The sequence below is a fragment of the Athene noctua genome, chromosome 5 (assembly GCF_965140245.1).
Source record: "Athene noctua chromosome 5, bAthNoc1.hap1.1, whole genome shotgun sequence".
NCBI classification, from domain to species: domain Eukaryota; kingdom Metazoa; phylum Chordata; class Aves; order Strigiformes; family Strigidae; genus Athene; species Athene noctua.
In genome coordinates this window covers 47,135,162-47,162,848 of record NC_134041.1, presented here as the reverse complement: position 1 = coordinate 47,162,848, position 27,687 = coordinate 47,135,162, and the positions used below count along the sequence as shown (strand labels likewise).

Below are 27,687 nucleotides of genomic sequence, written 5' to 3'. Positions count from 1 at the left end.
ACAAAAGAAACAAAGACAAGACTACTACATAAAAAAGTACGTAAGCACAGGCTTAGATCATAGTTCACTCACATGAGTCACCTGAACATGTGTGAATGAGTCCAGAGTTGAACAGGCTCGCTCTCAGCTATTCACAAACAAAAGTGTTTGCAGCATCAGGAACCTATACAGACAGCATGGGATGCAGGCACTACAAAGCACTGACTTATCTTTGGAATACAATGTTTTAACAACAATTAATTCTCTGAAAGATATGCAGATGATGCACACTACCACGAGTCTGTTCTCTTAAAACTGGTTTAATAGAAGAGAATTTTCTTCAGGATGGATTCACAGCCCATAGAGCAGCTATAAAGGATTTTTTTGTAGTTGTTTTTTAAACATGGATAAAAATGTCATTGCTAAACATGGGGCTAACGCTAGATTACTGACAGCACCCAGATGGCTGCAGGGAGAAGGAGATCTAAGAAGAGGCCAGAATAAATAAATCAAACAGATGTGTAGGGTCTCAAGAGGGAAAGGAGAGACACTTTAGGTATGAGGAGTGGAGCCATAGAGAAATTCAAAATATAAGGGTATGGAAAAGGAGATTTGTATGCATCACCAAACAAGGAAGATAGTCCCCTTTCAGTTATCTCTGTACTGACTTGAAACAAGGTATCAGGACATCAGAAAGAATAAAAGGAGGATTCAAGAGAATACCAAAGAAAAACATGTAAATGATTTAGTACTATGGACAATCACAGAAAGTATGGACTCTGGATGCAGCACAGAACTGCAAAACAAGGGACATGATAACTCGATGGGAGCATGGTGGTTGTTGTCAATGATAGGGGAACAGTGGATAAAAGAATATTTACAAGACAAGAGTATGACTCTGGTTCTGAACAAAAAGTTAAGGCAGTCAGTGAGGAGGTGTCCTGGTTCAGCTAGGATAGGGTTAAGTTTCCCCAGCAGAGGAGGGGGAAGGGATCTCAGCCAGGGTCAGGTCCGGGTGCGGAAGTGCGGGAACTTTTCCCTTTGTGGCTTTGGTGACAGGGAGCACGCGAGCGAGCTGTCTGTAACCATTTGCGGTATCTCTCTGTATATCTTTTGTCTTGTTTACTGTTATTACTGTTCGTCGCTGTTATCATTGCTATGTTGTTGTTCAGATTGTTTATCACACTGTTGTATTAAATTTCTTCTTATTTTAAACCGGGTTTGTGCCTCACTGCCAGCCCAACCGGCTGAGGGTGGGGGAGGAGCAACGGCAACGTGGTCTCCGGTCCCAGCAGGGCTTAAACCAACACAGGAGGTCAGAGACAGGATTTAAACCAGCATTTGGAGAGGTCAGCTGAAGAAAGGGTTATTTAGAGATATCAAAATAGAGAAGATAGTTGTATCCACAGGCTTGTATATAATCATCTACAAAGAAATTATAGAGTGAAAGCTGAACGCCCAAGGGCAGGACCTGCGTAACACGAGAGGTGAGAAGAACCCACTGGGGCAGAAACTGAAGGTACACATGACAAATCAGGATGATTCAACGCCTTGAATTGATTTTTTTAGTCCCACCAATGCTAACACATGTAATCATCATACTTCTTGTACACAGCAGCAATCTACATGGACTCACAAATACAGATTGACTCCTTTCACCAGAAGAAATATGATGAGATGATGCAGGGGCACCACAGTACAGCCCATTCCCTTTTCTGCTCTAACAAAAAAAGAGACTTGCACCAAGATATTCTGCTGAAAAGTCTGCATTCAGCGCAACAACCTTCATACAGAATTGCCTTTGCACTCACTACTACGTAGCAGGTGACATACAGAAGTTAAGGCTTTCTAACTATTAATAGATAGCACTAATTGCAGTAAGGCTCAGGACCTTAAAGCTATTTGCTTTGCCAAGGCTGACTCCACTAAAGGCAGGAAATCACACTAGGTTTCCTCCCATGAAAATAAATAAAAAAAAAAAAAGTGTAGTCCTGACATGACTCAGAGATGGAGATAGATAGTTTAAACAAACACACAGCTGTTTAGTAACAACATGGAACTGTATGCATCTAAATGCCATGTGCATGCATTATATTATGTTCACATACTCTTACGGGATTAGATAGGTGCGTGCCACAGAACTAGATACAAATCTCACCTGGTCTGGAAAGTTGGCCTTGATTCAGGGTGAATTGTTAGGCAGACAAGTAGACATGCAAAGCTCAGAACCCACATGAACTCTGCAAAGACAGGATGCTTTTCGATCCAATGTTTTAGTTTGTGACTCTGGCCTTCAGAGTTTCATTTTCAGTAGGACTCAGTTCAGCATTTTTTCACAAATTTTGATATTCACTGACCTGTCTGTGCAGGAGAATGAATTTATGGGGGTCTCCATCTGCCCAAGGAGGAAGCTGCACATCTCCCAGCACTGTTCCATCTTGCATGCAGCCTTTTGGAATTACAAAGGCAGAATTAAAAACAAGAATCACACATACTGCAAATCGGAACAGCTTTTCTAAAACACTGAAGTCAAGGAAATTGAGGTGATTTTCATAAATGCAGTTTCAGGTTCTACATCAAACATAGTGCCATAGAACACTGCAGAACCATTTTCTCCTGGGATTTCTAATACAGTAATAAAGCACTGAGAAGATGTTCTAGTAACTATTGCCAGTACAGTAAAAATATGCATGTCCTCAGCACAAACCATTTTAGCACAGGCTGCACACTCAGAAAAGACAAACCTGTTGGCACAACTTTCTTTTTATACATAATCCTGGGGGCCTAACTGCCAGATATTCCTCCTAAAGCAGCCACTGGCAGAGATTTTGTTCTCAAGTCCTCTACAATCTGATTCTTTTCAAAAGGTGAGCATATATTCCTAAATCAGAGCACAGTGTTGCACAACTGGATTAATTCAAATCTAAGTTGAGGCTCAGGCCTGGGACTGCTAGCTTCCTTACAGTATAGCAGTGAACACATTCAGGTTCTTGACTTTGCCTATTGTAAAATGTTCCTATATATTTGTTCCCTATTAGCAAGATTCTGGTGTCTTTTTTAGGTCCCTCCACTTGATTCCACAGAGGTCAGTCTCTGGATCTTGATTTCAGCCAGGCTCTGTTTCTTCCTCTCCTATCAGAATGAAACATTGCAATTACTTCTTATCTTTTAACAATCTTCTAACTTATTTTTCCCATTCTGCTCCTTTCTTAGCATGTCTCATTTCGCTGAGATCTTAAACGCAATTATAGCTAGACCTCAATATCATGGGTGAAGTTGCTTTTGCCATCACCAATTTAGGAAGATTCTTAAGATATTTCTCCTCTACCTTAATTGTTAACAACATGTTTCCACTACAAAAAGAAGCTTTGCATTGCAAATGATGTTAATTTCCTGTAAAGTGAAGTGAATCAGGACTTACATATTTATTTCTGAATACTATTTTATCTGGATTCTCTCTGACCCTCAATCACTGATGCAGGAAGGACTAGACAAAAGGGACTGTGGTGCTGCTTGAGGCCAGGGACAATATATCAAGTTCATGTGACTTGTGCAGAACCTTTCAAGATGATAGTGAGGACCTGGCAATTTTAATCACCAGAAACACGAGATTTCAAAAAACACCTTTCACCAGCACCATTTAACAATTGATCCATCTCCAAAAATCAAATTAATATATTGTTCATAGACACATAGATGTAATGATACAGACCAAATTTTCAAAAGCAGCCAAGTACATTGCTTATATTAAAATCTGTCTTTATCTGACAAAATGTGTAATTCCTTTGCATAGTAACTACAGCTCTTTCTGAGCTGGAAACTTGGTTCTTCTGATATCATTCAGATATCAGAAGCTTGTATTCTTGTAGTCCTATTTTAATAAAAATTGATTGCTCATTGCTAGAGAGCCTCATCAGTCCATATAGTGCAGGGTCCAACTCTCAACATGTGATCTGGATCTTTTCCTTTGGCAGAGTACTGGTGAGCAGAAGGGGTGCACTGAAGTCCCTTCTACTTACCAAGTTCAAAGTGATTTGCATTGGTCAGGAACTCTGGCAAGTAGAAGAATTCAGGGATGAGTTCCCTGACATCACTCATGTTGTCTCTTGATGCCGATTCCCACGTACTCTTGACACTGTGAAACATCCTGTCTGCAACATCAAAACTCCCACCCTGTGAAATGGAGACAGAGAAAAAGACTTCAGTGTGAATATTCTGTTAATACGTTAAATGTTAAATAAAAATCAGATGCAGAATCTTAGCCAATTCTTCAATAATCACCTTATCACATGTTTGATTAGGTGATATCTCAAGATCTGTCCTAGCTCTATTTACTGTGATTTTATAGCTGGGGCTGTCTTAGTTCTGATTTGTAGATATGTAGGTTGAGAATACCATAAAGCCTGAAGTCTTAGCATAGCTTGCAATAACACAGAGGCAAGCAGAAATTATCATGGGCATCCTAGGAATATCAGCATACCCATTATTAATGCTTCTGAAGGCAATTCATTCCTTTCATCCCAAAGCATTTTGCAAGCAGTAGACACAACTTCAGTGTTTTCACTTCAGTTGTGACCCAGATAGTTGTGAACAATCTTATATCCAATTCCCCTGAGAAAAACCTCCCTCTCTCCCTTGGAGAAGTGGGGGTACCACCAAAATAACATCAGATCCAAGCAAACAGGAAAGGCACACTGGGCAGGAGCCCACAGGGACTGTTCATTTCTCATGGGAGGGAGGGAGAGCATAAAGAAAGGAAGAACGTCTGGGTCCCAAGCTGAATCAGTGTGTAAGGAAGAAGAAACAAACTACCTCATATCCTGAGAGCCTTTGAACATGTGTAGTTTAATGAGAGTCAAACACTAGACAAAAGCAGCTTTAGTAGCCCAGGATAACGTTCTAAACTAAGGCCTCAAGAAGAAAGAAAAATATAAAGAATCACTTACTGAATGAAGGGTATATGCCCTACATTGGAACCATACTTCCTACAGGATTTTCTAATGGGATTTCAGATACTGTATGCATTTGTAAAAATCCAGGTTCACTTTTACATAGGGATCCCTACATTGGGCATGAAAGGATTTATTTTAATGTAAAATTTCTACAATAATGGAAATAACCAAAGAGCAATCAGTTTTTGAGATAATTTGAATGAGTTTGTCAGAACGAACAAGCTGTTTCAGAAGAAAGTTGACTTTTTAAGTGTATAAAGTGACAGAACCAAATTGTTTCTCAATACCTAGTTCAGGTGCTGGCAGCAGTATAGCTGCCAACTACAGCATACTCCCAGGCTAAAACATGTATTTCTCACTGGGGTTAATTAATTTGGATTATGTGTCATGGGACACAACATTATATCCCACTGCCAGGGCTCAAGAGAGATTGTCAGAGATAGAACAAGTTTCTCTAAACAGTTCTGCAGTGCAGTGAAAATGTATAATTGCTCACCCTCAAACCATTCAATCCTCAAACCTGCTTCACTAGGCAAAATGAATAAGACAGCAGAATTACAGAATGAAGACACTAAAACCCAGAGGTGGTGCAAGAGTTAATCTGTTAATGAATATGAGATGCAGTTAGGTTCTGTCTATGGCTGACCTCTTGGGAAAACTCAATAGCTTTTGGTTAGTTTCCTCTCTGCTGTAGACTGCTGCATGTGCCAGATGAGGAAGATGCTGTCCTGCACAATGAGAGTCAGCTGAAGCTTTGACTTGCAATCTATTAAATAGTAAAATAATATCTAAGCATATTCATGCTGTAAGGATGGGATCCCACTCCCATGGAGCAGATGAACCCTGAGCAGCAGTTCCCACATTGGTTTCTGCCTTTTTGATCACCTGCGTATCTGCACACTTCTGATACAGCTCCTTTGAATCTACAAACTCTGCTAAATCTGGGAACTTCAAGTCAAGAAATAACTTTTGCCATGTGTTTTGTTAGGGAGAAATTACCTTCATGGATAAGATGTCAAAATGAAGAAGCCAATAAACCCTAAGTTCTGAAGTCACATCTCCTTGCCTGTCTTTTGAGATAGACTCCCACCAAAAGTCAACACCATACCTGTCTCCCTTGATGTGAATTCTGACCAGGTTTTTGGTCCAGCCTCACCCATACATGACAGTATAGTCCTGCTTTACTTCCTTGTCCTTCTTCCTTATACTACTGACAATTGTGAAGCCTTCCCACACTCACTCAGGGACTGAGTGAAAAAGTGGCTAATCACATGAGTAAGCTTAGACGGAGTTAATTTGATGCACAAGGTCATCTTGTTCTTGATCATTATTAGGCAAGGACCCTTGGAGTCAAATTCAAATTGAAATTAAAACAGAGTATAAGAAGAACTATAAATAAATCAACAGCTAACAAGTATCTCATTGAAGCATATTAAAGGGCTTTGTATATTTAATCTGCACACAGTGTGCTGTGTCTGGTGGTGATTGATGCTTTTTCATCTTTTTTTGCAGCTTTTATGAGAGCTGATGGTAATCTCCTGAGAAACAATATGATTTGTAATAAAAAGATTACCTGTATTAAATAAAAATAATATATACATAGGAAATGCTGTTAGCGCAACAAATCTGGTTAAAGATATTACCACCACGAAAAAATGTGATTTTTTCCCTGGCTGTCTAATTCATTTTAGGGAAAAGTAATATCTTTAAAACTTAAGCCTGTATTATTTATAAAGGAAGCAATAACTGATTTTCCCATTTCCTATATTAATAAATTTATTTGCATATATTTATATCAGAATTAATGAGTTTTCTCTCTCTATGAATGCAAAAACTGCACTGAAAGGGAAAAAGAGAATCAAGAATTGCTTTATGCCTTTAGATTGCAAGACGACATAAAGTCTTATGGCTTTTCTATAGCTAGAGTTTATGTCGTCAAAAATACTGGAAAAATATGCTTTTTAAAATTAAAGTTCAGCAAGGTATATATGAAGCAACTAGTAAAAGTGATCTCTAGAGAGCATTTAGAACTTCTCATGTTTATAAAACTAAACATCACTGATCCTTGGTGGTGCTTTAAACCCAAAGACCTCAAAGTGTTTCTAAAAGATGCTTAAGAAGGTGCAACGACTTTCCACACACCCAGAGATGCTAAACTACCTGAAGACAGTGCTTAAGTGACTGCTCAAGAGTCAGTGACACAATGAAGAATAAGAACTCTACTCTCTAAGAAATAAGGTCAGCTGAAATGCAACAGTGAGATTCGAATAAAAGGGGACAAAAGCTGAGTTGAATCAAAAGCAAGTCTCACTAATTATTGAGGGCATGAGGTCCTAGAATGCCTTTCCAACAAAAACATGAAACACAAAAACCTTTGCTCTTTTTTTGCCGTGCTGAGACCAATGTCTGAAAGGAATTTCAGGAGGTACTTGACTAAGGTGAAGTGGAAGGTACCATCCAACACCTGTCCGATGAGCAGAATTTTTTATCCATTCCAGTACAATATGCAAAGCCCATACAAACTTTTCTCCAGAGTCAGGTCTCATTACACTTAAATAAAATGTAAAATAATTAGGTTTTGTAAACCCCTGTACAGTTCCCTTAATAGAGGCAATGCTTCCTCACTGCCTTCTTCTGTGGGCAAGTGCAAATCAATTCTTTGACTTGAGAAACAAGATGTTACACCAATATCAATTTTTCACAAGGGGTGCACTCAAGTTGTTGCATTCCCTTGTCACGTGGAAGTTCTAAGCATAGCTTTTCCACTTTTTAAGATGCTGAGAAGCTTTCACAGCTTTCAACTTCACACCCTTCCAAGATCTTAATTTTGGGAGTACTCCCTTTCCAACCTGCTCTTGACTTGATCATACAGGTCTCAGGTCTGCTGTTTGCCTGACTGCATCTCACAGTTAACAATTCCTAAGACACTGTAGGACCAATCACATGGGGGAAATGACAACAATGAGTTCAGCTGAACATGAAGCAACATAAGAGCAAAAAAATGAGAATGGAGGAAGTTCAATACTTTCAGTGGATCCACATCCAGACAAAATTTTGAGTGCTTCAGATCTCAGCAGCCTTTGAAGATAACTATTCTCACAAAAATGCTGGTTACCTGCTAATCACACATAAGCACAGCTGCAAAACAGCTACTCAGGCTGGGAGCATGTTATGCATGAAAAGTGTGCCAGAGAGATACAGCAACCTTTGTTTTTTACTACAAGAAATAACTGCTCCACAGTCATTCATGACTGCAGCTAACATATGGCTCACAGAGTGCGATGGTAACCATTGCCTCTGGTGGTTCACTAACCCATCAGCTACTGCTGGTAACAGCCAATATCATAGGGCTTATTACTTAATTAGCACAGCTCTTTATTTGTATTAGAGAGAAGGAGAGGGGAGGGGAGAGAGAGGGGAGAGAGAGGGGAGGGGAGGGGAGGGGAGGGGAGGGGAGGGGAGGGGAGGGGAGGGGAGGGGAGGGGAGGGGAGGAGAGGAGAGGAGAGGAGAGGAGAGGAGAGGAGAGGAGAGGAGAGGAGAGGAGAGGAGAGGAGAGGAGAGGAGAGGAGAGGAGAGGAGAGGAGAGGAGAGGAGAGGAGAGGAGAGGAGAGGAGAGGAGAGGAGAGGAGAGGAGAGGAGAGGAGAGGAGAGGAGAGGAGAGGAGAGGAGAGGAGAGGAGAGGAGAGGAGAGGAGAGGAGAGGAGAGGAGAGGAGAGGAGAGGAGAGGAGAGGAGAGGAGAGGAGAGGAGAGGAGAGGAGAGGAGAGGAGAGGAGAGGAGAGGAGAGGAGAGGAGAGGAGAGGAGAGGAGAGGAGAGGAGAGGAAGGGGGGGAGGAAGGGGGGGAAAAAGGGGGGGGAAAGGGGGGGGAAAGGGGGGGAAAAGGGGGGGAAAAAGGGGGGGAAAAAGGGGGGGAAAAGGGGGGGAAAGGGGGAAAGAGGGGGAGGGGAGGGAAAAAAGGAAACGGAAAAGGAAACGGAAAAGGAAAAGGAAAAGGAAATGGAAAAGGAAAAGGAAAAGGAAAAGGAACCAGCACAACAGCAAAGCACTTGGAAAGCTGCAACAGGTGGCGAGCCCTCACCATGTGCACAGCAGCCTATGAGTGTGGCCTAGCTGTCTCCCTCACATTGCTCCATAAGGATAGGTACATTCAAGACACTCCTTAAAAAACACACATCTGAGGACCTGTCCTCCTGGTAGATGGTACTATAACACAACACAAATTATATTACAGAAATAAAGGTAACAACTGTCTGCTAAGGCCCAAGCATCTGTGCTTGCGTCACTAACTGCCTCCTGAAGAGGGTAGTCAGGAAATTTGGTGCCCCTGCATGGTGACCAGCTCAAAAAGGCAAGCACAAAGTTCAGTTTCCATGAAATTCAATCCCACGGTGAGTGCGTTTGGCACCATAAACCAGTGCCAAGTTCAGAACAAGCTAAACCAAAATATTCTTTCTGTAGCACTGGATGTAGCCTCACCCAATTTCTCCTTCAGGGAGATGATCCCATGATCACTATCATTCCTCACCCACCAGAACCTGTGCATCCTCATTTGGCCCAGGAATGCTCTTTATGCCACCACAGCCAGCTCCAAGTGCTTGCCTGTAGCTGCATTACTGTAGGGGCACTTGGGCTTAGAATACCTGCCATGAAAGTCTTATCTGCCCCAAAGCCAGAAGCTTATGTTCAGACAGGCAGTAAAACATTGTCTGGGTGTTTACATGCCTCAGCTCTCACAAAATGCATCACAGGACCAAAACTAAATAATCCTTTTGGCTCAGAAAAAAACTAAGATCATCAGACATCAATCTCACTCCGATTAAGATGTTTTCACTGAATTAACAGATATAGCATAGAGCCTTCAGTGAGCCCAGGGTCCACATAAAGTATACAGAAAATGTCAAAAGAATTAATCCCTCTTCATTACACAGCCACTATAATGTGCTACATGGTTCAAAAGAAGGTGTAGGAGGGAAGATACCTTGCCCCCTTACCTGCAGAGAACAGAAAGTCTGGGTGAATGGCTCCATTCGGACCAGGTAAGATGCCACTATAATTGCTGATGAATAGTGAGTACAGTAATGGCACTGGGCTGACAGGTCTCCTGGAAAATGGACACAAATCAGATTCCAGTGCAAAATATCACCATTTCAAGCCCATAGCATCCAGTTACCACAGCACAACTAAATAGGGAATAGGTCTTTAAAGCAGATGTGTTCAAGGATCTGTGAGCAAAAGCACACCTTGTATATTTGAATTGAATGTGCAGTTACTACTATCTCTGTATGGGTTTTTTTTTCCTTCCACATTTCCTTTTCTGAAGAGTAAGGCCTTTAACTTTCCAGACTATCTCTTTCTTCATTAGCACCAAAAAAGGTCTTGATCTCCAGAGGTTGACATCCTCAGTGTCCCATTTCCTTTTCTTTAAGTAGCTGTTAGATAAGCTGTGTGCAGCAGTCTTCTACATGCAGTTTACAAACAAGACTAATGTGTGCATCTTAGCTAACAGTGCAGCCTGTTTTTTGCTGGAGTGTCTCTTCCTGCCAAAGGAAGAGCAGAATGCAGCAGTACAAGGCATTTAAGGCAGTGTTTGCAGGAGTAATTTATCTTTGAATCCTCAACCAGTTTGTATCCAGAAGTGAGAGGATCTTCTTGGCATGGTGCTTCCGTTAGCTACAGCTCTTGGGCAACCTTTCAAAGGGATTTGCCAGCATCCCCAAAGGCCTCAAGCCTCTGTTGTCTGTTAGTCTCCTAAAACACTCACCCTCACTCTTCTCCACCTCACTGTAGCGCTGGATGAACTTCCGTTTCCTCTCCACAGTCTGTGCTCCCATGGGCTTTGACAGGTCCCGAAAAGTACGAGGATTAGTAAGGTTTAGAATCTGAAAAGAAAAACCAGGAAATATGTAGATTTTTAGATCCCCAAGTCCTAGACACCATGACTAGCTCAGTGACACCAGATAGCAGCAAGGCTGTGTTGGAAGTTTCACCTACCCAAGAAGGTCACAGATGCAGTACTAAAACATCCATCTCCAGAATTGGGATGGGACTTGGAAAAAGAGTGGCAGCACATGCCACTGAAAGGACAGCACGTACAAGGAGCTTCACAAATAAAGGGCCTGGCAGGTTGCAGATTGCTCTCAAGGCTTTTCTGTCCAAACCTCCTTGTCAGAGGTCATGAGATGCCTGTCCTTGACTATCTGCTGAGCTGATGCAGCCTGCCCTTAACTAGGTACATATTTAACAGATGTTCACCCACCTTTCTGAGGCAGAACATGATCCTCAGCATGCTGATTTGAAGATAAGGCTAATCTATAAAGAATCAGTACATCTCAAATTTTGAACCACTGGTCTAGACCCCTCTGCTTCAATGGCATCATTCAACAAACCTTTGTACGGTTGCTATCACAGAAAGTACAGAATGCTGCAGCAAGCACTGACCTCGGAGTGATAGTCAGCAAGGACCCATGGAAACACAGGATACTGCATGTAATCATTGTAGCTGCGGCCAGCCAATGTGTTCAGGTACATGAGATAATCAAAGTTGCTGATCTCCCTCTTCTGCCAGGGAAAGGAAACAAGCATTAAAATCTCCTAACTCCACCCCTGAAAACCATGCCTCCAAGGCACCCTCAGAGCCCTGTGGTTCTCAGGTCCACCAGGACAGGAATTACAAGTAGTGTAATCAATCACACATTGCCATTCAGATCAGCACAATATCTTTTATACAACGATCCATTCAACAGAATCTGTCTTCATTCTGGCTCTTCAGACAGGCTATTTGCATTTGTCTATAATCACACAGTGCTTTTATGCTGTATTTGCATAACAGAGCACTTTTTCCCCATTTAAGAGTGAGTCAGATGCATGCCATCTGTATACTAGAAAATTGTGGACAACTGTCTGTACAGAAAAGGCTGCATAAAGTGCTACATATAAATAAGAAGGTATAGATTTCTTCAATGTGTCTTGAGTCACCAAGATTCAGGGTACAGGAAAATAGCTGTATCTCTCAGCTCAGCAAAACATCTGGGAAAACGAGAGGTGCATTGATTTAGATGTACAGATGATCTGTGAACAGTCATTCAAATACATGTCTCTCTTTGGTCTCCATTCAAAAATGTGCATAAAATCACACTGAATCTGCCGGACAGCAACACCATATGTTTCACTGCAGGAGAAGTAAAACATCTGCAATAACCAGTTGTAAATACTCTTGCCAATAACCTCACCTCCAGCAGTGAGAGAAGAGCTTAGGCCTTGAGTACATACATACACACACACGTATCTGTGTGCAGACACACAGATAGGTGCTGAAATTCTTTGCTAAACCATGTGCAGCCAAGATTTAGCTTACCTGCCACTTCTGGAGCATTGTTTTTTCCCCTCCTGAGTGTTTCCTGTACAAAGCAAACATTCAGTTAAAATAGCCTGCTTCAGAACAATAAAAGAAAGTCAACACTAACATCTGTGCTCCCTGTGTCCCCTGCTCTCATTCCACAGAAATGAGAGAACACCAAGACTTGAAGAATTTTGAGGTTTCATCCTTGACCAAAAAATTCCAAAATCAGAGTGTCATCAGTTAGGTTAGTGCAGCATAACACAAATTTTATTACTGCTTTCATTAGGAAGGAAGAGTCTGCCTGGTGAACAAGGCTGGCCTAGGTTCAGGTGGCTGATGAATTTATCACTGCTAGCCACTCTCCCTAAGCTACTTGCCAGTCTGCTCCTGAATGAAGTGTCACTTATGATATTTAATGCAGAAAACGAAAGGAAGTAGGGTGGTGATGCTAAGGATGGATTCTGCTTGCTTTAAGATACTGCTGCAAACTGTGGCAGTGATGTTACAAGATAAACTGCAAGAACTCAGAAGCTGACCCACAAGCAAGGAAGATGCCCCTGGAGCAGAGGCAGACGGACAGCTGTGGACAGCAACCTTCTCAGCTGTTCCGAGCTAAGCCACACTGCTTATCAGTCTGTGCTCCTGGTCTCATCCCACTGTAGAGCTAGAGTGCTAGTGACAGGTACCATTATGGCTGTCAGTTTCTATTCTGAAGCCTTATTCTCAAAGGCTCATGTTTTTCTAAAGCATTCTGAAAATACTGGCTTGAAAAGTGGTGAACAGAGTTAAATCTAGTTGGCGGCCGGTCACGAGTGGTGTCCCCCAGGGCTCGGTTTTGGGGCCACTCCTGTTTAACATCTTCATCATCAACAACATTGATGATCTAGACAAGGTGATCGAGTGCACCCTCAGTCAGTTTGCAGATGACACCCAGTTGGGTGGGAGTGTTGATGTGCTCGAGGGTAGGGAGGCTCTGCAGAGAGACCTGGACAGGCTGGAGCCATGGGCTGAGGCCAATTGCATGAGCATCAATAAGGCCAAATACCGGGGGCTGCACTTGGGCCACAACAACCCCCAGCAGCGCTACAGGCTTGGGGAGGAGTGGCTGGAGAGCTGCCAGTCAGAGAGGGACCTGAGGGTGCTGATTGACAGCCGGCTGAACAGGAGCCAGCAGTGTGCCCAGGGGGCCAAGAAGGCCAATGGCATCCTGGCTTGTGTCAGGATTAGTGTGGCCAACAGGGACAGGGAAGGGATCTTGCCCCTGTACTCGGCACTGGTGAGGCCGCACCTCGATTCCTGTGTTCAGTTTTGGGCCCCTCACTACAAAAAGGACATGGAGTTACTCGAGCGTGTCCAGAGAAGGGCAACGAAGCTGGTGCAGGGTCTGGAGCACAGGTCGTACGAGGAGCGGCTGAGGGAACTGGGGGTGTTTAGTCTGGAGAAGAGGAGGCTGAGGGGAGACCTCATCGCCCTCTACAGCTACCTGAAAGGAGGTTGCAGAGAGCTGGGGATGAGCCTCTTTAACCAACTAACAAGTGATAGGACAAGAGAGAATGGCCTCAAACTGCGCCAGGCAAAGTTCAGACTAGATGTCAGGAAGTATTTCTTTACAGAAGGGGTTGTTGGTCGTTGGAATGGGCTGCCCAGGGAGGTGGTGGAGTCCCCATCCCTGGAGGTGTTCAAGAGTCGGGTTGACATAGCGCTGAGGGATATGGTGTAGTTGGGAACTGTCAGTGTTAGGTTAACGGTTGGACTGGATGATCTTCAAGGTCCTTTCCAACCTAGTTGATTCTGTGATTCTGTGAAAACAGAGGTCTCTCAGTCTCCATATCAAAGATATTATTTTTGCACAAAGCACTTTGAAACTAACGTGGTTCTTAAAAAGAGGGTTGCCATTTTTATAATTTTTTTTTTACGTAATAAACATGTTTTTTCTACTTTCTTTATTCCCAAAAGGCAACCTTTTACTGGAACTTTAAATAAAAAGCTAAACCAGTCGAAGGCATATTCTAAACAGGGGAATTCACTTGAAAGTGTGAAAGGGTCAAAGGTTCTGAGCAAACAAAAGTCACATTTCAACTACATCGAACTCGAAGATGTGCCAGTACCTAAAGGCCATGGACTTGCTCTTGTCAGTTCCTAGAGACCAAACTGAGACAAGTGATAGCTTTTGGATTGTCATGGTTTAACCCCAGCTGGCAAGTAAGCCCCACACAGCTGCTTGCTCACTTCACCAGCGCCCCCCCCGCCCAACACCACCACCACCCCCCGCTGGGATGGGGAAGAGAATCACAAGAGTAAAAGTGAGAAAACTCATAGGTTGGGATAAAGACAGTTTAATAGGTAAAGCAAAAGCTGCATGTGCAAGCAGAGCAAAAAAATAAATTAATTCACCACTTCTCATGGACTGGCAGGTGTTCAGTCATCCCCAGGAAGGCAGGGCTCCGTCACACTAACAGTTACTTGGGAAGACAAACACCACCACTCTGAACATCCCCCCTTCCTTCCTCCCCCAGCTTTATCTGCTGAGCATGACATCACATGGTATGGGATATCCCTTTGGTCAGTTGGGGTCAGCTGTCCCAGCTCTGTCCCCTCCCAACTTCTTGTGTACCCCTGTAGGGAGAGGCACTCAGAAGATCTCGCGATGTATGGGAAGAATAGAGGCGCTTGAAAGATCTCGTGATGTACGGAAAGGCATATATAAAGCAACTGCACAGTTAATAAATTGAGCAAATAGCAACCACCATATTGGCGTTCATGCTTTTGTTCCTGCGAAGGTTTTAACCTCCTGCAAGGGTTAGCTGTGATTTGAGCGCCACATGTCTGTGGATTGGCAGGTAGAAAAAGACAGCTAATACCTTACCACAACTGCCCCAGCCTCCTCACTGGTGTGTGAGAGGCAGAAAAGGCATTGACTCTGTGTAAGCTCTGCTCAGCAGTTACTAAACCATCCCTGAGTTATCAACACTGTTTTCAGCACAAATCCAGAACACAGCCCCATACCAGCGACTATGAAGAAAATTAACTCTATCCCAGCCAAAACCAGCACATGGATTAAAGAAACTTTTGATCTGCCAAAGTAAACAGGGTTACTGCCAAGATACAATATAACTGGTGGTAGGAGATGCTTTTCCATAAAGTTTCCATGTACAACTTTAATCCTACAGTGCCAGATCAGAGACAGGACTACTAACTTCCCAAAGTGTAAGGAAATCAGTTCAGCCATAGATTATAAAACTGCTACAGGAATAACTAGCTGCTGTTTTGCACTCCTGTGCTCTGTATTGGATCACATTAGAAATCCACAAAGTTAGGCTTAAAGCAGCCTCAAAGACCTAAATAAAACACAGGAATGGTCTATGATTATTACAGTTTTATTGAATTTGCAGTAGTATATTATTGTAAACTACATGTAAACATGATTATGAAACATTATTTTACTGCCTATTCACTCCTGGACCAGTTAATAGTGTACATAAAGGAAAAACACTACAGTTTACTCAAGACAGTGTTTTATTCCTTGCTTAGGTACTCTTCAGAGAAAAGTGTGTATCTGAAGGAAGGATTTTGCATAGCCTAAGTAATAACCTATTCAATGACCAAACATGAAACCCAGGACCAATTCTAGCACATGGTCTACAACTCCTAAGATTTGTTTAGTTCTTCTTCTAAGCATATGAAACCTACAATGATAGGATATGCTTATAGAAACCAGACATCACAAAAAGGTGTAGTTCATATCTGATATGAGAAGACAGGATCTTCATTCTTTGTCCAAAAAAATAAATAGATTATATGATGGTCTAATATACACAATGTACATCAGAAGAAAGTCCATTAATTACAGTAGAGTTACAGTGGTTTTGCACCTCCAGTTTGAGTCACATGTGGCTCAAGAATGTAGGAATTCTAAAGTAGAAAATGGGTATCATGAGCACTTACCCTTTACAATTGAGCCCTCTTGCACTATATGTAGATTTCACAGATTTGCTTTACCCCACTGACCTTTGTAAGGTCTCCAACAGACATCTGGAACTCAGAGAAAGTATCTCAAAGGAACAGGATTCCTGGCATTATTTAAAGTGTGGCTGGATTAGGGTGTTTTTCACAGAGGGATCAAGTTAGGTTCTTCCCTTTCCACAGGGGCAAACTCACTCTCTAAAACTGCCTAGGTTTATTTTGGATTTATGGGTGAGTTAGAAAGCAGGGGATTATGTAATGTACAAACCTGTTTAATCCATCAGTCCTCCAACATTTAAAGTGGGAGCATTATAAAATACTGTACACGGGACTAAACTGGGCCAGTCTGTATGTTATGCAAATGTACATAAACATACGTTGACTTGTGGGTACACCATGACCCTCTAGTGAAACTCTTGCTCTGCCTGTCACAAGCCCTAAACAGCTAAAAGGACTCTACAAGGCTCAAATCAATTCTCTCTGCAGACTTTGGAAGCTGCTACATAACTCAAAGAGGTTGATGAGTTTGCCACATCATGAAAATATGCAAGGCTAAATATAGTCACTCCCCTGTCAGAGTCATCCTTTTGGGTCTCTGGGAACGAGGCAGGATGCTCCCTTCAAGTCCCCACAGATCTGGAATTCTGCATTCTTCATTTTCGACTTGCAGGGGCTCAGAACATGAATTGCATTACAGGCAGCTCAAGACTGGCAAGGCACCTCCTTTCTCCTTGGTAATCAATCAGCATTCCTTCAGCCAACACCTCTCTAGCCAGCATAGCAAAAGCTCAAGGTAGATCAACTGCAGCTATCCAACCACAGTAAGTGCATTTAAAATTAAATAATCAAAGGCTGGTTTGAAAAAAGAAACAGGAGAAGTGCTTTGTAAACGTAAATCACCAAACTTCAAGAGGGGGCAAAGATATGTGAAGTCAAGAGAAGTACCTACATATCTCTCTATATCTAAATCTATAAGGTATTTGTAGGGCACTAGCCTAGGCAGAATCTAAACATGATGTGTACTAATGATGATCCACCTTTGGCTACACTATACGTAAGTGATTTATTAATCCCTCTTCCATTAACATCAGACTATGATCTCACTCTTGTGATAGCCAGTACTCTCCATTTGCTAGAGACAGGTGGACCTCAACCCATTTGGAGATTCATTGCAGATGAGATAATCTCAAAGGATAAGATTTTGCCCCCACTGAAATTAATACTAAAATTCCAATAAACATAATGGATTATTAGACTTCACAAAGCTGCTTTCATCTTTTGTCTTCCATCCTCCAGACTTCTTAAGTTTGCAAAACAGTGCCAAGCTCTCCCAGAACCACTTTTCTTAAATAATCTTTGCAATTATCAAACATATTGTAAGGAAAATACCATTCTTGGTAAGGCACAACCTAGGTTCAAGTCCTACTATTAAGAGAAGAAAGATGTCAAAGGGAATGTTAGCTTTCTCTGTGAAACAATCAAGTCTCTCTCAAACTCAGAAGAGTGTTAGGTTAGATTACTTCAGAATAAAGGTACAGCATCCTCCTTGTTTGATTGTACCAGTCCCCCTTCTGGGTATTCTTACTCTGTGCTTAAAGAATAGACATGCAATACAAGATTTATAAATGAGTATAATATTAAGTAGGGCTCTTTGAAGTAGGATACCTTGAAGGTGCTAGGGAGGGAGAAAGGGATCTCCCTCATTTATGGAACACTGTTTGCACCATGTGTATTCACAGGCTTAAACCAGACAAAGGGATAACTGTGGAAATGCTGCACCCAGGCACACTTCAGGTGATGAAGAAAGACATCAAGTAAATTCAGTTAATTTGTTGAGGTGAGCAGAATGCAGTCTCCAACTCCAGAATCGGGCAAGCACATCAACATTATCAGCTTCTTTATGCTAATAATATCTGGGATCCATTATCAGCAAGAGAGGGACCTCAGTGTTGCATCTCCTGTGAACAATACCTACCACAAGACTGCTTGTTTTCCAGATATTATTTTGAAATTACTGCAAAGAGTTACTAAAAGCTTAAGCTTGGTAGCACCAGTCATACAGACAAAATCCAGTAAATCCACATGCTACAAAGGGAAACCGTGGTACCAATTGCACATTTGAAGGGTCACAGATAGATGAATATAAACTGCAGCTGATATCCTCTCTGCTGCACCACTGAATGAGCCTGCCCTCCCGTGTCTGCATCTATCTGATCTGGCACGTGCTAAGGATGGTATCACAAATGTTGTGAGTTTTAACACACACATACAAGTATGTCACACTGTGTTACAGCCAAGTAAAACGAAATAGCCAAATGACTAAAATGGACAGTTAAGCTGACAAACAGCTTCTAACAAGGTCGAGATGCTTTTTCTTTCTGCATAATTTGAAATCTAACGTTTCCAGGCACTGCATGCCGTTTGGTTCTTTTCCCTCTAGCTTGAATATGCATGATAGAACCAAACATTATGCTAATGATCTCCAAGGACCTAGCACTGCTGTTGCTTAGGAACAGAAGTTTCACAGACTGTAGAAGGAGAATAGAATAGAAAGACCCTGGAGCTGGGCAAGTCCTTTTTGCCACTCCTCCTCCTCACTCCCACACATAAGTTTCTTGAAGGGCTGCCATTTTCTGTCAAGGAAGTACGATTCCGAATTTGCAGGACTGGGAAGAGGAAACTCTCTTGTGCTCCCTGCTCACGAGTTTGTTTACAGACTGAAAGACTAACTCATTACTTGAGGAGTGGACAGAGGACAACTGCACAATAACAGACCATGAAGGCTCATCCCACACTACCGAAAAAAACAAAGAACTTGTGACATCAGTACCTTGCCTTCTAAGTCTTCCTAGCTGCTACCCGGTAAGATCTTATGCAGGGGGGCAGTCTCACAGAATTGTTAAGATAATATTTTTGTTTATTCTTGGTGGGCCTTGGTTTTATAAGTGACCTTGCACTGCGTGATAGCAGAGTGGCTCTGAAGTGATCTAGAAAAGTAAGAAAATTGAGGAATGAAACCTCTCTCTATCTATTTGCTCATGCTAAACTTGCCTGTTACCAAGAGACTGCATTTCAGATCGTCAGTGAATTAATCTCTCTTGCACAACAGGTCGTATCCAACAACAAAGAAATGGAAACGGGCTTGTAAGCAGGGAAACAGAAACCTACCCTAGCTGGAACTGCTTGGCTTCATGCAAAATTATTTGCTGTATGGGTTCTGGTTTTAAGCTTTATATGAAGGTATGTCCACAGAGCTATTCCCTGGGTGAATTAGAACAGTCACCTCACTGCCTTCCTGCCCCCAAGAGAAGTGCAGGGCATGTGTAGCTCTGCTGGGCTTGACAAGCCTGCTCTGCAATATGCAGACTTCCAGGAGGAAAGACAAAGGAAACTCTCCTCACAGACTAGTTCAAGATGGGATCAAGATGGTTCTGTGCAGCTTTGGGTACAGTGAAGTAGGAAGCAGCAACCTGTGGGAGGAAAATAACAGGCAGAACCACAGAGGAGGTCCTGAAACACCCAGACAGTGTCACAGGCAGAAGGCTTGTTCTGTTCCTGCCAGCCCTATGCTGAGAAAGGAAGAAGAAAGGTTCATATAGAAGAGACTGCATCATCAGGTTCCAAATCTGTATTTTTCTAGGACTGGATCTCCTTCTTATATGTCCTAATGACTTATGCTACAATGGGTCATGACTGGACCCTGTGCAAGTGCTTAATTGCAGATGAGGAGTAAAATCCAACCCTTCCTTGCCTCAGAGAGACACAGACAGTCCTCGTCCTGATGCTCGTGGTCTGTTCCCTCCCGGCAGCTCCCAGCAACACAGAGCACCACAGATACTATGATGCACTTGACACACATTTTCTATTCATCTCTGTATCAGGTCAGCCCAAAGCTCTGGGCCTGTGAAACGCTCCTAAAGCTCTGGGGTTAGCCCTGGGCTTTCAAAAGCCTAAACCAGACCAAAGATTTCACTAAGTGTGGGTAAAAAGGGAAAGAGTTTTCTAGTCAAGGTTCTCTTTAGCAAGACTTTGTCACAGAGAAATGCAGCACCCCTGCCCATGGACAAAGGTTTTCCAGCATCTCAGGGTGAACCTGGCAATAAGATGAGGGTTTAGAGAAAATGAATAAAGAGAGTTCCCTCTTATCATAATTTCTTAGGTAATAGGGCAACACATGTACCTCTCCCTCTGCTATCCCACCCACTGTGAGCATGAGAACGAACAGGCATAATTAACATTTAAAGCAAGGAGGGCTCCTGTGATTCCTGAATTTTTAATATCAATGGCTACAGAACTGGAGCCCTCTTATACAGAGCTAAAGAAAATGAGACATGGCTAAGTAAACTCCATTATCTCTAGCTACAGCCCTGTGAAACACTGATAATTAGTTTACAAGCATGCAGAGACAAGAGGGCTATTCATCCCCTTCAAGCTGTCTGGTGCTGAGGTGTTTCTGCAGACCTCTAATGCTAATCCCTATCTTTGGGACTGCAAATCACCTTTTTGTAAATTTGAAACAAGGCTCCAACTTTTAAGCCAAAGGAAATAGTAATTGGAAAGCATGATCACTTCCTAGGGACTCATGCTTTCCTGATCAGTGCATCTTAGAGGTCCACAGTAGCATTTAAAAAATTCTGACTAAACAAGGCAGTTAAATCTCTTTGAAGTCTGGGCATTATCCAGAGCATCATACAGAGAGATCTGTCTTCAGGAAAATTACACTGATCTGTTTGGACTTCTTAAAAATCTGAAAGGTCCAGGTTCAAACTTTATAACAAGTTGTCAAGGGTTATTGGCAGAGAAGTACCCAAATCCAAAAGGTTAAACTATACTCATATTCCTGACAAGCCTCCAGCCCTTAACCTTGTACACCAGGCTCCCTCTAGTGCTCCCAGGCACGCACAGCACGGGGGGACACCAGCACCACGAACCAGCATTCACTAGATGGTATTTTTAAGAAAGGAAACTGTTCTGGATCAGTGTTCCCTTTTGGATTTTAAATGAAAAGTAATAGGAAAAAATACTAGGAACTGGACAAAACATTTTCTTTCTGAGAGTTTTAAAGATGTTTTTTAAAGTATTTTAAAATAAATTGTCTTTTTGAATTTAGAAAAAAATATGTTTTTTTTCCTTGAGGCTCCATTTCATTTTTTTAAGGCATACTTGGCTGAAAAGATTCACTGATCAAAATGCACTGAGTGTTTTGGTCGACTCACCCAACACAAAATTCAAACAAGGATAAATTTGGATCCAAAAGTCACCGGGTTCACATCAATTGCAGGAAGGAGAAAGTCTATTTCCATCCATCCAAAGTGTAAGGAATATTCCCTGCAGATCTTTCTCTAAAGCATGGCAGTCACCTTCTGTGCATCAGTAAGGGACTCAGGGTGTCCTGTGCCAGCAGCAGGGCTCTGGCATTTCCCAAGCAGCTGAAGTTTACCCTCACAGAACTGTCAAAAATTTGATTACGTCAAATCCTTAAAATGAGTGAATTGTGATTAAGAAAAACCTGTTGTTTTGATCTCCAGAACTTTCTACTCACTCCTGAGCAAATTATTTAAGTTAACATCAGCGAAGGTGGAAAAAGTGCAGTCTACACTATAGAAAGAACAGCATTGATATTGCCCCTGGGGCACTGTGAGGTTAAATATAGTAAAGAGTGAGAGGCCTTCAGATATAATGGTAATATGGCCCTGTAAGTACAGGTGAGAGACAGAAACACGTGAGTAACAGACAAAGAAAGATTCAGCTGTGTTTATATATTTTTATGTAAAATAACAAAGATTTAATTTTGGAACATGCCCTCAGGGCAAGTCTGTTCTACTGTGCTGCTTCCAGGATTTTCTGAAGCATCTGTCTCATTACAGAGCTCCTGAGAGGGTGGGTGGTAACTGGCCTTGCTTTTGCATTATTTTTGGCTATGGCATGTAATTGAAAGATAACTAAAATGCCTTAGTTGTAGACTGAGCTTCCCCTTCATGTATTTGTACATGATTAATGAGTAGCCAAAAAGCCTGAAGGGTTTGTAATGAAGCCTTTCTAATAGGGAAATGTATTGTAGACAAATCCATATTTTGTCCCAATCATTTATCAAAGCTGCGATTTGACTCTTCACAATTAAATGCCAGAGCACCCAGACCATCCTGAGATTAGCCAGCTGTAACCCATACTGCGCTTTGGCTGAGAGGGACATTGTCATCCATTTCCAGGAAATCAGCCTATTTCCTTTGTCACTAGCCATAATTAGCAAATGTATTTGATGACCTTCGATTAGAGAGGTATTTCACCAAACCTGAGACTACAGCAGGCTACCACTCATACAGGCCTCAATTCAACAAAGCATTTAACACATGCTGAGCATCAGTATGAGTCAAAAGTCTGACCAGAACATCTACATGCATTATTTTGAGGGCAGGGCACCTTCACAGTGGGAGTTCATCTATCCCACAGCATGGATGGTACAACAAGGTTAGAGTATCCAGAGTCTGTCCTTGAAAGCACAGGAGAGACTTAGCAAGTCCTGGTCATTAAGCAGTACTGACACAGACCCCCTGTTGCAGTCTGCCCTGCAGGTGATGCATGAACTGCAAGCCATCCTGGAAAATCTGGGAGCCCACTATGTTCCTGAAGTCTAAAAGAAGACTTAATCATTTGCTTTAAATATTTAACCTTGCAGTAACATCCACAGCCCACATTCAGGTCCACTAAACAGGGTTAACCAAGCTGACAACAGATGCCAGGCCTGTAAATAAGGTAATTTCTTGTCCTGGGAGAATAAGTGCAGTTTTTAGATAGTTTCTTTCACTGCAGTCCTTAAAGACTGGATTGAGACACACAACATGTTTTGCTCAGGTGCTCCAACAGCTCATGGATAACAACACATTTCATTCAGTTTCATTACATGCTGAGCTCAAATCAGTATCTAGGGATGAAAGACAGCAAATTTCTCCCACTTGTAATTTCACTCTGTAATGCAATATAGGTGTTACAATGCAGTAAAATAATATTGTAAATTATTAGAATTTCATCTACTCAAAACACTTTCAGGAAGAACTCTCAGAGTTGCAGCTTCAGGATTCAAAAGTCCTGACCTTAAAAAAAGACATCTGAAGAGTCCAGCAGTCACATTTATAACTATGTGATTGTTTTGTTTTTAATTAGGGACTAATAGCCACTGCTTTCAAAGGCTTTACTGGAGTTCCCATGCTTTATCCACAGATTCTGGTGTGTCTGTCGGTCTCTCAGTGGAGAGATGGCCAAGGGAAAAGCAAAAGATCAAAAAGGGAAGAAGATCACCTTGAAAATTGCCAAAAATTCCATTCGGATATCTTCTGATGGTGGGCGCCGTCTTGATTTAAGCAAGATGGGTATCACCACCTTCCCCAAGTGCATTCTGAAACTGACTGACATAGATGAGCTTGATTTGAGCAGAAACATGATAAAAAAGATTCCAAGCAGCATCCAGAATTTTCAGAAACTGCGCTGGCTGGACCTGCATAGTAATCGGCTTGAGGAGCTGCCTGGGGCAATAGGTACACTTCAGAACCTTTTCTACCTGAACATATGCAACAACAAGCTGACTACCAAAAATCTGCCAGAAGAAATAAGCCTTCTCAAGAACCTGCGTATTCTCAACCTTGGCTTGAACTGTCTTGACAGTATTCCCACCAGTCTTGGGGCCCTGAAGGAACTTAAGGAGATAGGTCTCTTTGACAACACCCTGACCACCATCCCAAACAGTGTGAAAAAGCTCCCCAAGCTCAAGAAACTGAATGCAGAAAGAAATCCTTTCCCAGATTCAACAAAGAAAGAGCATGCCGACTCCATTAAACGCATACAAACACTTTACTTAGTACAAGAGAAAGATCTGTGCTGTTCCTGCCTGAAGGTGTGTCAGGATAAGAGGGACAACCTGAACAAGTTAAAGAATGGGACACCTAGCCCCTCCAAAAAGCCAAGTTTCCCTTTACTCCTTACACCCAATTCCTTTGCAAAGGATAACCAAGAAGAATGGAGATTAAGAGAGAAAAATCCCTGAAATATAACAAGGCACTCCACAGGCCATGTCCCATGAGATCCAGACCAAGCTAATAAAAAGCTGTGACCTCCTTCCTTCTCCCTTTACCTGATGTTCTCTTCCTTTAAACACCTACTCATTTTAGAAGCAGCACATCTGTGTGGTCTCTAAATCAAAATCCCAAACAACTAAAACAGATGTAAAACAGAAGAGGTATATTTGGGGAAAGAATGACTATTTCCATCTGGGCCTGTTCCTACAACTTGTTTTCCATGTTTGGGTTTGGTTTAGTCCTTTGTGTGTGCATGTGTCCAGTGAAGGAATCTTCAAAAACAAAGGTTTTTCTAGTAACTCCACTCCCACCACTGAGCCCCAAACATTAGTTCTGTTCATTTTAATAGGGTGAGACACAGTTAAACTAGTCTCAGTAAATACCATTTGGAGGAAAAGGAACAGATCTAGGAACCTTCTGCTGCTGGTGGCTGCCACTAACCCCTCAGAGAACCTCAGATAGCCACTGTCAGTGTAGGAATCATGAGCCCATTCCAATTCAGCAGAGGCAGCAGACACAAATGTTATGGATCAGGAGTAACTGCAAACACAATGCTTAGAGCTAAACAACCAGTGATCCTATTTGCCACCAGGAGGCCAGACTCTGCATAAGCAAGTTCTCTGGAATTTTGGGTGCTATACCTGGGTGATCTCTTAATTTGCACAACACAATCAGCACCATTACCTACACTCGTGTTTTGTATGACTCTGAGTCTCCCTCCAAGGAAGGTACAGGAGAAGAGGTAGGGAAAAGGTTGCTCTTAAGGGTCCTGGGCTTATCACTTAAGCAGTGGCGAAGAGAGAAAGAGTCACCCTGTTCCATGATCCAAGAGTCAGACAGTGAACTGACGAAATCAGGTCTGATGTCCCCACAGTACTTCTAGCTTTCTGTTCACATGTGCGCATGCATGTGTGCACCTGAGCACACACATTCACTTGTCCAAATCACATCCCTAGAACAGAGATTGCTGACAGCCTGCAAACAGCAATATACAGGTACAAACAATGAGCAGATTATAAAAGGCAGTTAAGCATGACACAAGAAAAGGTGCTAGCTGTGGCCATATGGTGATAGCAAACATTTAAGTATATTTAAATGAAGAATAAAGTTCCAGGGAAAAAGTACTCAGAAACAGCCCATTATAATTATAATTTTTAAATGGCTACAGTAGAGCCTGGTAGTCAGAACTCCTGTGTATTATTCCTATGGACTAGGTGGAAAAACTGATATGGGGTTTCTCAGAAATGCTACTACCTCAACGACATATTACATCAAACTTGCAATTTCTTCTTTCCATGCTTCAGCTGTGCAATTATTAATAGTGTGTCTGGGCAAAGAGCTTAGTCTGGCCTGCCTCCCTCTCTCCGGTAGGGCAGGAAAAGATGGGATGTTATAGAAGATGACCACCGTCCCCTAGATGGGGAAGAAGCCCCTTGTGCTGCTCTTGAATTTTTTTAACTCAGAAGTGGCTCCAGAATTCAAACAAGGGAAAAGTAAAATCATCAGGTCCTCAGTCCTTCAGTTCCCAGACTGGAGCTTGGTAAAGGGAAGCATGCCCACGGGGTCATTTTCTCTAACTTCCCAGTTAAGCACAACTTTTCTGGGATCATTACTTAGGCGGTAGCACTACCTTATGTTTATTTTATTTCAGCTCATGCTCTAACATGGCCCAGCCAAAGCTGTGCCAAAGGCCCCTCACATTCTCAGAGACCTCTCCCAGCCAATGCAATAAAACTGAAGACGGAGTGTTATAGGATTCAGGATAGGCTACTTCAGACCTGCTTGAATCTCTGATACAAAACATGAGTTAAGTGTTTCTCAAAATAATCACAAGCCCAGTTAAAGCCCAAAGTTCCTGCAGCCACAGTGCATCTTATCTCAAGACATTCCCAACTGTTGAGGCCCCCAGCAAGCACAAGGAAAGGAAACCTTAGGGTAAGTTATTGGTTGCTCCACACATGATGCTTCATAGAGTCAAACATCACCTCTGACATAAGGTTAGGCTCTAGCGAGAGCTGACTGCATACTGCACTGATACTTTTTGCAAGCTGATGGCTGGTACTCAGGGGTGAAAATGTTCACTTACAAGATAGGTAATAATCTACAACAGGTAGAGTGAAAATTAAAAAGAAGAATACAGCTGACACAGGCCACAACTCACAGGGGCAATCTGCCCCTCAGTTCTCAACAGTATTCCAGTCTCCAGGCAATCATTTCAGAGGACACCAATTAGGCACTTAGGGTTGTGTTCCTCAGGTATCCAAATTGAGAAGTTATGGGTATGCAAGTAACTCAAGGTCAGCATGGAACATGCTCTCAGTCACCTCTCACTAGGAGAAAACTTATTTTCGTGCAGCTCTAAATCTGAGAGACAACAAGTTGGAATCTTCATGGCAGTTACTATAATACGCCAAAACATCCACGTGTACATCTTTTGCTGTCTGCCCTAACCATGCAATAAAGAGAACATTATGCAGAAGCATTATGGATGAGCTCTAACCTCACCTCACTGACTGTCTCCTTCCCACACTAACCATCTGTGTAGAGTTTGCCGATAAAGTCGTATTAAGGAGGTAATAATTATTAATCAACTATGCACAGTCAGCTACTTAACATGTTCTTCATGTCTCCATACTGTGGATGCTGTACACTAGAATGCTTTTTGGAGTTCTGAGGACACCTCTGAATCTTTAAAATAGGGGACAAATAAAAAAAAAATTTAGAAACTTATATAAGGTGGACTTATTCACACAATTGCACTTATCTACAGTTATCCAATGTTTCCTATGTTTTACCTTATATTCAAGGACTCTTCTGTTATCCCCTTTGGCTTCAAAGCAGGTTGGAAAAAGCAAAATCTATAGGAGATATGAAAGGTCACAGCATAATTATTTAAATGGTTATCTGTATGTATTATATATTTATAGAATCTATATCATGTCCTGACAGCAACTTTCTTCCTGAAGGATGCCACATCATTTCACTGAGACTCTGACCTAGGACAAAGCTGTAAGACAACACAGGAGAAGTGTATTTTTAATATTAAGGAGTTGCCTGTGGGTTTCCTTCCCAAACAGGTCCTTGAAATTATATATAGGGCTATGAACTTATGATCAGGTGGTTTAAGGTTCCATTAATTAAAGCCAGAGAATGAGAAGCCACTTAGTCATTTATCTAGCAAAAATGGCAGAAAGGAATACCAACCCAGATCTCAGCCATTCCTATTTACTTTCCTTGGGGGCCTATGATGTCAGACATACTAAACCACTGAAATACCTAGGTTTGCCGCTCAGGTGAAGATTACCAATCAGGCAGCTGAGGATCAAAACCTTATCTCGAACTGCCTCTGAAAGATTTCCCCAAGAGACATTTGTCAGAGCTGAG

At 42.2% G+C, this 27,687-nt stretch overlaps 2 protein-coding genes across 3 annotated transcripts in view; one reads left to right on the top strand and one right to left on the bottom strand.

Moving 5' to 3' along the window:
* Nucleotides 1-27,687, bottom strand: part of WDFY4 (WDFY family member 4) — a 145,414-nt gene that overhangs the window by 19,569 nt on the left and 98,158 nt on the right. For both annotated transcript variants that reach the window (XM_074908354.1, XM_074908353.1), the window contains exons 47-53: nucleotides 27,099-27,161; nucleotides 12,287-12,329; nucleotides 11,371-11,490; nucleotides 10,694-10,811; nucleotides 9,924-10,033; nucleotides 3,999-4,152; nucleotides 2,337-2,428 (exon numbers count right to left, since the gene is read on the bottom strand). In XM_074908354.1, coding sequence (XP_074764455.1) covers nucleotides 2,337-2,428; nucleotides 3,999-4,152; nucleotides 9,924-10,033; nucleotides 10,694-10,811; nucleotides 11,371-11,490; nucleotides 12,287-12,329; nucleotides 27,099-27,161 — 700 coding nt within the window. The remainder of the gene's footprint in view (nucleotides 1-2,336; nucleotides 2,429-3,998; nucleotides 4,153-9,923; nucleotides 10,034-10,693; nucleotides 10,812-11,370; nucleotides 11,491-12,286; nucleotides 12,330-27,098; nucleotides 27,162-27,687) is intronic.
* LRRC18 (leucine rich repeat containing 18) lies at nucleotides 19,776-24,272 on the top strand. The gene is made up of 2 exons (XM_074907082.1): nucleotides 19,776-19,851; nucleotides 23,453-24,272. Exon 2 carries the CDS (start codon nucleotides 23,487-23,489, stop codon nucleotides 24,270-24,272), a length of 786 nt encoding a protein of 261 aa, XP_074763183.1. The 5' UTR covers nucleotides 19,776-19,851; nucleotides 23,453-23,486.